The 11,024-nt window shown below is 35.0% G+C and overlaps 1 protein-coding gene and 1 long non-coding RNA gene across 2 annotated transcripts in view; one reads left to right on the top strand and one right to left on the bottom strand.

Moving 5' to 3' along the window:
- Positions 1-24: 24 nt before the first annotated feature.
- Positions 25-8,474, top strand: TEX12 (testis expressed 12). Its single transcript, XM_074335498.1, has 5 exons — positions 25-3,080; positions 4,631-4,709; positions 5,450-5,561; positions 5,659-5,710; positions 7,821-8,474. Exons 2-5 carry the CDS (start codon positions 4,647-4,649, stop codon positions 7,963-7,965), a joined length of 372 nt encoding a protein of 123 aa, XP_074191599.1. The 5' UTR covers positions 25-3,080; positions 4,631-4,646; the 3' UTR covers positions 7,966-8,474.
- Positions 3,008-11,024, bottom strand: part of LOC141572182 (uncharacterized) — a 44,034-nt gene continuing 36,017 nt past the window's right edge. Inside the window, exon 3 of the long non-coding RNA XR_012497393.1 lies at positions 3,008-3,140. This is a non-coding gene — a long non-coding RNA (uncharacterized LOC141572182). The remainder of the gene's footprint in view (positions 3,141-11,024) is intronic.

Raw genomic sequence — 11,024 nt, 5'->3', positions numbered from 1 at the left:
GAAGAACGAGGAAGAAGGTTGGAGGGAGGAGACTTCTGGCACGCCTTGGACCCGCCTTCAAATGTGGGCTCTTTCTTAGGGCAATAGGACTTAAATTGTCAGAGAATATGGATAATTCTTTAACGCAAAATCGCTATTTTAACGAAATAATTTCTCTGTAAAAGTTGGAGTTCTGACAATCCAAAGTTTGTACCTATTTCAAAAGTACATCCAACCAATTTTTTAAAAAGCACCTGCTTGGTTAATTAGAAGCATCTTTCTCACATTAATCTGTTTGAGACTTTCTACTCCCATTTCAGCACAAAACTTTCTTAGCTAACAGTGCTGAATAATTAGCCCTAGTAGAATAATTCCTATAATGCAATGATAGCACCTAAAATGTAACTTTTGAAAAGCAGAGTATAAATATCACAGCCTTGAAAATAATTAGCAGAAACAAAGTTTCTTAGACAATTTTCTCTTGAATGTGTGCTACATTGTATTGTCTTTCTAGCAAGGGAATTAGCAAAGTGACTTTTTGTTTATTTGTTTGTTTGTTTGTTTTGCTGGTACAGAGACTGTATGGAAATAGAGGGGTTCTAGGGTTAGGAAACACAATGCTTATATAAACAGCTAGTTGTAATTTCTTTTGCTTTGTTTTTAACAAGATAGTGTTTTTATTTCATAAGGTCATAAAAACATCATGTCCACAGTAGTGATTACAAAGGAAGTCTGTGGCAAGATGGTCAGAGGTGCTTGGTGTGGTAGCTATCAGAAGAAAAAAAAAGCACATTTAAGAAGTATATGATAAGAATAGACACACGATTGAAACTGAAATAACAAGTTTCCATCCTCCAATTGTAGTGTCCAATTGGGCCAATTAACATGAAAGCATGAAGTAGAGTCAAACAGTGATCAGTAGCAAAGCACCAAAGAGGTTAATGTTAAATGGCCTATTGCCAATTATTTTTCTCCAGCTATAAAGATGTAGAATGCATAATTTAACCCATTTCTTAGTTTTGGGACAAACATTTTTTTCTTTGATATAGAGTAACCCAAATGTCTCCATGTCCTGCCTACTTCATAGGGTTATTTGTAAAGATTTAATGAGATGATAATAGCCCTTTGAATATTTCAAAGCACTAGACAACTACAACCCTCCACACGTTCTCACTTATTCTTACTCATTTAGTTTATACAATGGAGATACTATTTGAAAAATAGGATAAAATGTCCATGGTATTCTCTTAATCTGCTATAAACATTTATGATTAGGTGGAATCATTTTTCCTGGAAATATTTTAAGAACTAAATAACTACCTATTTAGAGATCATACAATGTGAAGGCTGAGAGAGGAAATTAGATCAGTATTTCTCACACTTTTGGATTTAATGGATCATAAAAATAATTATAACAATAATGATAATAATGAAGAAAAGATAAACAGAGTAGACAACTTTATATTTTACTAAGTAAGGAAAGGACATTGAAAATCTAAAAATTCTTTATATTTTTATTTCATGAAAGGACACTTTAACACCAAAAATTTGGTAAGGACATAGTATCAGAATAACTGAATCTTTAAAAGTAAATACCCTGGCTTTACGAAATTTTCATTACTTTTCCCCGCATTTTACCATAGGTGGGGAAAATCTCAACAGATTGTTATCAGTCCTCAGACAATGATTGAGATTCTTTAAAGTCTCTCACTAACTTCTCAATAACTACACCACAATTATCTAGCCTCATTTTATTAAGTGACTGATAGTTCACAATATTAGCAAATCAAGGCAAACAAAATGAGTACCTGTTTCTTAGAAACTTATTTAAAACAATTGGTTTTTTCACAAACAGCCAATAAATAAACATACACACACAATACTTACAAGTCTTTATGAAAACTGACATTTAAATAAGCCAAAGGGAGAAAACATTAAATTTTATATGTTAAATATAATTTGCTAAGGTGTGTTAACCATAAACAAAAGTCCAGTAGGTAGTCCATCACCAAAAAGGATTTATTCAGAAAAAAGAAAGGATTGCAACCCAAAACTTGTAGCCCTGGTGAGCCACGTGGAGCTTCACACTGGATAAAGATGGAGGAGGTACTTTACAGGGAGGAAATTAAGAAGAGGGGCTTTCACAAACGACCGTAGAGCAGTTATAGAGTTCTAGCTGTAGGGCTTTTAAAGGACACAGGGTGTGAGAGCTCCCTATTCCAGTCTAGGTTACGGTCTCTATCAAATTTTGACAGGTATAAATAAGATCGTGTACTTGGAATTTATGGGAGGTGTCATTGACCTTTGTTTTATGAGCTGATATTCTTTTTTTCTTCCACATTAGCTAACTAGGCATTAGTTTAGAATGTGTATCTTTGAAATTGCAGGTCAAAGTCAGAACATTATAAAGCACCCAATGAGGCTAGCTTCAAGTATGTGGGTCATGAATGTTACGAAATATTTTTTGAAAGCTGTCAATTAAGTCTAAGGCTGCCAATGAAGACTAAACTTATTGACACATCAAGAAAGTAATTTTCTAAAAGGGTGTGTTTCTGAAAGTTTGGTTGCAACAAAGAAAAAGAGGTTAAGGAATGGAGGCTCTCATCTAGAAATCTTGCTTGCAGGCCAGGGGAACTCAGGTATAAACTCTTCCTTCACACAAACCATCTGGAATAAGATGTAACTTTACTTGAAAAGTGGCGGTGGGTGTACTATTTTGTGTTCCTTTACTGAGATTCCAAGCGGCTGGGACACAGTTTGGCCTTGCTCTGGCAATTCTTCCACCTTCTTTCTGGAGAGACCAATCTCAGATTTTTCCCTTCTTCCCCAAACACACACTGGGTGGAGGGGAGAGATTTTTGTTTTACACAGATTTCAAGTCGAAGGGAAGATGAGAAAGAAGCGGAAGAGAGCCGCTTTTCCTGGCAGCTGGTGAGTGCCCCGCACCCGACCACACCGTCTCCGGGCTCCCTGAGGCTGCGCAGACGCATTACGTGATTAGTGTGCGCTGAACGCCCTGACGCCACACGCCGTCCCACACGGAGTCTGCGCAGTTGTGCTCACTCGGCCTCTTCATTCCCGCGCTTTCGCTGAAGAGGAAGGTCCTGACAACGCCGACCTGTAGTAAACTGGTCTTGGGTTTGGGCTGGAGGGATGTCCACCTGTGAGAGTGTGAAAGAAGGCAGTGAAAGAGGATGGACGCTTCCTCTCAGGGTTTCTAGGGGGACTGAATCACAAGTAGGGAGGAAAGGAGAGGGAGGCGGAAGTGAGAAACAAGATAGGTAAAATGGCCGGGACTGAGGCGGTGTTGAGGAGAAAAAGAAGACTAGAAGAAAAACAGTTGTATAAGGCAAAGGCGTAGTGCTTGGTAATGACTAAATCTCCAAAGCCTTAGGTTGCATAGCTGGGGTCAGTGGCTGTGAGTGGTGTTTGTCACAGGACAACGCCCAATCTCTTGATCATGATTCATCTGAGTCCCTAAGTTGTGACGGAGAAATTAATTTATTTTTTACAGAAACAACTAATTTTAAAAGTTTTCATTTGATATGTGCTCATGCAGTTATTTTGAGAGAGGAGAGGAGGACGAGGAGAACAACTGTCATGCTGGCTTCTCTGAAACATTTTCAAAATTCCCAAGGCAAAGAGAGCACAGTACATGTGTAGTGTTTTCTACATATTACTATTATGGCCCTTAAACTGATACACTACTAGAAAGGTACTGACAGGAATGTAGAAGCATTATACAGACTTTAGTAAACAAACATCTTTATTATTGTTGCTGTCTTTCTGTCATATATATATACATATATATATGTGTATATATATATATATATATATATATATATGCATATATATATGCGAATATTATATGTGACTAAGACAGATTCATAACAATTATCCAGGTTAGCATAGTTTCTGAAAAAAACAAGCTAAGTAAACTGGTAACTTGAGTGTAGACAGGGCTCCTTGTCTTTTAAGATGTAGAGACTACCATTCTAGGTTTCAATATGTTTTCTGTAAGTTTAAACTTAATCTTTCAGACTCCTAGGTAAATTACCTTTAGGATTTTGGGAAAGTAATTTAAAAGTAAAATTTGATGCTATATGAATGTAAGATAGGACAGTGGAGATAACATCAGGATAGACACAATCTTGGTTCGAATCTGGCCCAGTTTTACTTGTTTGTACTTGGTCAAATATTTCTCCCCGTTTTCATGTCTGTAAAGTATGAAATTGGCTTAGATGAACTATCAAGGTCGATTTCAACATTAAGATATTATGAAGGTAGAAGAATCTTAAATGAATCCTGAAACAAGGCAGAAGTACCAGAGACTAATTTGGCCGACTGTATGTAGAGGAAATAGATGAAAATCACAGGGATAGTAGGTTGGCCCCAGGTGATGCAGGACTTTGCATAGATGAACTTATTCTGGAACAGTGTAAAAGGGAAAAAATTTGAATTAAGGGAATGCAGTAATTATAGTTTTGAAAGGCTATCCAAATAGCAATTGAGAGGATGAAATGGAGTAGTAGGTCAGTGACAGCTAATGAAAGCCTGAATTAAACTGGCAGTAGGAGTGGAAAGGAAAGGATTTAAGAGATTTATAGCATGGAGTTTTTACTTAAATTTGGCATTGCTCTAAATTTTGCAGCACTTGCCTCCAGAATATGATGGCAAATCACCTTATGAAACCTGATACTAGAAATTGCAAGAGATCAAGAGAGTTGGAGGTAATCTCTATGTTCCTAGAGGCTTAATCTGTTATATACTTGTCAAACTTCTTCCATTTAAGAAAGTTTTATTGATAAATGGAATTGAAGTGTTCATATTCCCAGAGCTGGGATGGGCCCAGAAGGAGCTATGTTAACTCCAGCATATTTTTCAGTAGGCATATGAGAAAGCCTCCAAGAAAGATTTGGGAGATTTCTTTGTTGTAAATTGTGATCTAGAGACAGAAATGGGTTCATGCCTTTATGATATCTAGGACTTTAATTATTTTGATATAAATAGGATACCTAGGTACTGGAGTTGCTGGTTTTTTAAAGAACACTGTATCCTGCCCTTCTTCACTACTACCCTCACCAATTGGTCTGTTTGCATGTTGGGACATTACTTGCTCACTTAAAGATTATGTTATCTTGCAGAATTTTTCAAGCATTTGGCTATTGTCTAAATGAGAGTTTTGCTATATTTCTATGGAAGTATCTACTGGTTCAAGATACATGAAACTTTCTTATCGGGGGTTCATACCATATTCAAAGTCTAATAAAAAATTAGAATAAAATTTAGTATATTGAACAAGATGCTTGTTGGGACTAAAAGTTTCCTTGGTAATAAAATTTCAAATGACTAATTAGGACACAAGAACAAAATGTCTAGCATGTTTGCTTTTTTCTTTTTTTTAACAGAATGGATATGCCGTAAGGATCATGTTGACTGTTTACCTGTTTTCTTTACTTTCTTGTATTAGCCTCAAATGCCAGATAGTCCACAATTATCCTCTCTTGGAAAATCAGATTCCTCTTTCTCTGAAAGCTCTGGACTATTTTATAAAGATGAAGCCCTGGAAAGAGATTTGAATGGTGATGTATAAAAATGCTTGCTTATATTTCTATAAATTTATTTTCTAATACAGAAGTTTTGTTATATTTCACAACTTAACTCTGATTTTTTTAATAGATATGAGCAAGGAAATTAATCTAATGTTGTCTACATATGCAAAGATCTTAAGGCAAGTACTTATAGTATATTCTCTTGAGTCTTCATCTTAGAAATTTTCTTCTGGAAATTCCATAATGGTAATTTTAGTTCAATGGCTGTGGAACCTATCCAGTAATTATAATTTTGGAATTGTTTATTCTACCTCAATTTCTTAAAATAGATTAGTTGGTTATTCTCAAAGAATAACTCCAACTTTTCCACTAAACATCCTTTGTTTTGCTATTACCAAAACTAATACTAGGCTGGACATATTTTAGTCTCTAATTAGATGATATAACATTTAAAATTTTATGAAAAAAGACCTCTTTGAGAACAGTACCATCTGGTGAAGTTAATAATAGAGTGATATTAAAGATAAAACAAATATATTTGTGAAATATTTAAATATTATCTGCATATATTTGAAGGCTGAATTTAAATATTTTATTGTCCTAACGTTATCATGTTTTATAAGGTGCTTTTTTAAAGTACTAGACAATCATTCTATTTGAATAATGGTTTGTGTGGCTGTTAAAATAATGTATAGTCATGCACCACATAACAATGTTTCAGTCAGCAACAGACCATAGATACGACGGTGGTCCCACAGGATTATTATGGAGCTGAATTTCCTGTAAGAAATGGAGGGATTTGTAGTTCCGAAGGAATTTTTTTCTCTGATGGGAGCAGTAACTGTGGGGCTTGGCAGTAGATTCTCTTGTACCCAGTGCCCCTCAATTTTCAGTGCACTAATTACATCCCAATCAGTCAGCCACTGATCTGTTTCAGCACAGTGAAGCCTGTTCCCTACATATTCATAGGGTGCTATGGCCCTACCAGGTCTAGGTTGATGGCCTTCAGAATTCTTTGTTGAGGACCTCATATCTGGTACAAGGACACAGTTCTGCAGGCGCTACCTTAACAAGTATTAAGTTCCACTGCAATGTTAGTAAAATCTTTTTTTTGGTAGTGTGGAGCAAGCCTGTTTCTCTACTTTGGAAATATTTTCAGGTTGTAATGATGTAAAGCAAAGTTGTATTTCTTCCATCAATTCAGGGCTCTCAGAGAGAGCTCTTTGTGCCCGATAAAGTCAATGGAACCAAAAACAAATTTCCAAAGTCAAAATATTGAGTCCTCAGTTCTATACCCTCTCCATGTTTAATACACTCTTTTTTTTTTAAATTAAATATATACAAAGTTCCTTAATATGACTACCGCTCCAACATGCAATAGGCAAACCACATTGCCATGACAAGCCCCTATTTTCCTTTTTCTCTCCATCTTGATTTCTAATTCCTACTGAGCCTCAGGCCACCTTTCACTTCCTCCTGACAGTCACTGTTACAGTGATTTACACCTTACCCAGCCAGTTTCTATCTAGCCCACATTACTATTCATGGAGCAGCATTGACAGCTTCAAGGTTCTATTTCTGACACTATCAGAGGAAGCAGGGGGAGGGCTGTGGAGCAGTGTTTATAAAGCCTACAGCAGTGTATAGTAATGTCCTAGGCCTTCATTTTCACTCACCACTCAGTGACTCACCCAGAACAACTTCCAGCCTTGTAAGCTCCATTCATAGTAAGTGCTCTATACAGGTATACTATTTTCTAATATTTTATGCTGTTCTTTACCATTTCTCTGTTTAGATAAATAAATACTTACCTTTTTGTTATAATTGCCTACAGTTTTCAGGACAGTAATATGCTGTACAGGTTTATAGCCTAGGCGCTATAGACTATACACTATAGCCTAGGTGTGTAGTAGGCTGTACCATCTAGGTTTGTGTAAGTGCACTCTGTGATGTTCACACAATGACAAAATTGCCTGATGACACATTTCTCCAAACATACCCCTTCATTAAGTGAAGCATGACTATGTATAGTTTAATATTAGAATTATAATCTATATAATACATAGTCTCTGGTGTCAGGAGATTTTGAATAATCAAAAATATTTGTAGAATTAATTTAACTTTTGCTGAAGAGTGGAAATTTCTGAAGCTTTCCGATGTACAAAGCTATTTAAATGAAATAGCTAACAAACATAGCATAATAAAGAACATCACTATGATAGTGTGTTTAGACTATTTATAGTTGTGTTACAGCTATTTAGTTTAATGTAAAACTTTTCCCCCCACTAGTGAGAGAGCAGCAGTAGATGCATCTTATATTGACGAGATAGATGGACTCTTCAAAGAAGCCAATACTATTGAAAACTTTCTAATACAAAAAAGAGAGCTCCTGAGACAGAGGTTTACAGTGATTGCAAACACATTGCACAGATAAGATTGTATACTTTAAATAAGCTGAGAATTTAACCCTTTATTGTTGTAGTGAAAGAATGACATTTATGCTCTGAGAGTTTTCTAGTTGTTAAAGAAAACGTGTACCTTAAACATAAGAAGGGGAAACTCCTTGAATTTCTTTTCTAGATTTAAAAGGGGCTTTAAACTGGATGATAAAATGAAGTTTGTAGCTTTTCTTTTGAGGGTCAACTATTTGGCAGATTTCATAAAAGTGTATTACTTAAGTTATATATGGATTCCTTTCTTTTTTCCCCCTAAATCTAGCCTTTCTTCAACTTCTAAAAGAGAGTTCAATGAGTTAATTTGATAATGTTTAATAATATTGCACTTTTTCTTTTAGAATGTTTTGTTTAAATAGCTGATAGCTTTGGAGATCATTTAAAAATGTTTTTCATGGTATTAAAACATTAACACTTAAAGGTGATTTGTCTAGTTTCTGAATATGTAATAAATTATAACTGTGCTGTTGCTATTTAGTATTACTATTTGATTATTTTCACTATTATACATGGCTAATAAAAGTTCTTCATGTAAAATTATTTTCTTACGATAAAAGTGGTAAAATAAAAAACAGAATTTACTAACGAGAACCTTGTATGAGTTTGCTTTTTTTATATAACCATATCAATGTTTCAGTTAATGAATTGTACTCATAAGCCTTACCAGCTTGTGGTATGGGATAAATATTAGCAGTCCAGAAGTAATGAGATTAGCTAAACAACAAGGCGACCTTGGTAAGTCATTTCAATCCTATTATAGTTCAGAAATTGAATTTGGACTAGTGGATATCTAATACTTATCTAGCTAAAAATAACATCCTCCCTTTGATGAACGGTACTATTATTTTATTGAAAAATTTCAATATGTTATATAATTATGTGTGAGAACTGTTAATCAGATTTTTAAAAATCACAGCACCCATTTTTTAACCATATAGGTAATTCAATCTATTATATGTATATTTTGCCAATATAAGCAATTACAAATTTGGACATATTTACAAACAGTACTACAAGGAATTTTGTATTCGTTAGGTGGACAGCATGTTTGCCTTGCTGCCTTCTAAATGTTAAATCTCATTACATCACATTCCTATTTTAAGGCATATATACCACATTACATGAATACTCATACAAGAAAGTATTGAAAACTGTAAAATAAAATATTTACTAATATTGGTTATTAAGCAGAAAAATTATTAAGTTTGTAGAGGTATATGCTAATGGCACAGGATAGGTTGGAGGCTAATGAAATAACTATTAGAAATGGGATTTTTAAATATTAAATGCAATCAGAACTATATTTGAGTTGATATGCCATATCAACTGGATTTTGAATTATGCTGTTACCTAGTAGAGTTCTTGAATTTTCTGAATACAAAAATGACTCTACTGGCCCCTCATTAAGAAATGTTCTTGAGTTATTTTTTCTAAGCATTTATTATTAATGGAAAAGCTAAGGCTAACAGATTGTTTCAGAGTGGATTTTTAATATACTTACTATATCTTGATGGTGTCACCATTGTTCAGCATCTGATTCTTCCCTGTTCAGGTTCAGAGAATTGATTTGATCATTTCATTTGGTATGATTAAGACTAGGGAAGTGATTGTTTAGTCAAACAGGTAGGTACCTCATAGGGTAAAAGTTCCTGAATGCCTAATTAAGGCTTATTTTTATCAAATTTTGATGTCTTTGGTACCATCCACATAAGCTACAATAATTATCTCACCATTGGAGATATGCTGTTGCAGGACTACCATTGCCCTTTAATTTACACTTCTAATGTCACTCTTTCATTTCAGTAAAATCTCAAGTTAAATTATTTTTCACTGATTACAAATCAAAATATATATTTAATATCTTTGTACCTCATACTCTGCTAGGTACTGTGGGAAATACAGAATAGTTTAAGATACTCTTTCTTCTACCTTCTGACAATTGTAACCACTCCTTTTTTGAAATACACTTACATGTCTTTGCTGGAAAGACGTGATATATAAATGTTAAAAGTATCTCTGTGGCACTGCTAAGAGTCTTGGTGGGAGTTATTAGAAGGCCTTTGGCAAGGGGGTCACAGAGGTAGATTTTGAAGTGGATTTTTAAAAAGGAAGGAGGGAGGATATTTCAGGCAGGAAAAAGTTTGTTTAAAGGCCTGGATGAACAAAAACATGTATGTTTATAGTCATACTGGACTGAGAATTCACAAAGAGGAATATGTATCTAAACTTCTAGAGAGCAGGGACTGAATCTTGTTTCTTGATATTCTCAATTTGTAGCACAGTATTTGATACATTGGTGCTCAAAAGTGTTTGTTAAATTAATAAAATTGTATATGGTTATAAGTTTCTTAAGGGTATACCTTCACAGGGCCTTATTCACACTAGGTTGTCAGAAAATGTTTTGTAAATTAAATGAATAGAAAAGAAAAGAAAGCATGAAATGCCAGAAGGCAGAGAGACAAAGGATAAAAGGTAGGCTGTGGCCAGATTGTAGAGTTCTTTGTTGACAGATTAAATTTGGACTTTATTCTGTAAGGAAAGAAGAGATCTGAATCTTTCAGAGAGGAGTGGCATAGTAAAATTGATCCCATGGATCACCTGAATTGTGGTGAAAGGGCAGATTTGAAAGAGAAGGTTTAGGGAGGAAGACCCTAAATTGGTGGTCCAATTTCAGTATTTCAAACAGCTACTTATTATAAACAGATTATTGGAATACTTGTCATGGAAATGAGACTAAGAGAGATTGCTGGTGCGTTGTAGCCCCACCTTTCCATTTCCCTCCTATTCTGTCAGTGAGCCAGGGACAGCCCAGGAAATGTTTCACTTCATTCACTCTGCTAACGAGTGTGAGAATTTGGAAATCATGGGATCTGCTGTTACCTAATGCGATACAAAAATGTTTTTTCAACTCTTATCTCCGTTTTGTCAGCAGTCTTTCTACCATTGCAAGGGAATTCCTTTCTGTGATGGTACACTGGATCTCAGGCAGGGGATTTTCCCCTCCCATCTCCTATTCTTGTCATCCTGCACTTAGAATTCT

Source organism: Rhinolophus sinicus, linkage group LG06 (assembly GCF_036562045.2).
Source record: "Rhinolophus sinicus isolate RSC01 linkage group LG06, ASM3656204v1, whole genome shotgun sequence".
NCBI lineage: Eukaryota > Metazoa > Chordata > Mammalia > Chiroptera > Rhinolophidae > Rhinolophus > Rhinolophus sinicus.
Note: the sequence above shows the minus strand (reverse complement) of the source record. Positions and strands in the feature narration are given on the sequence as shown.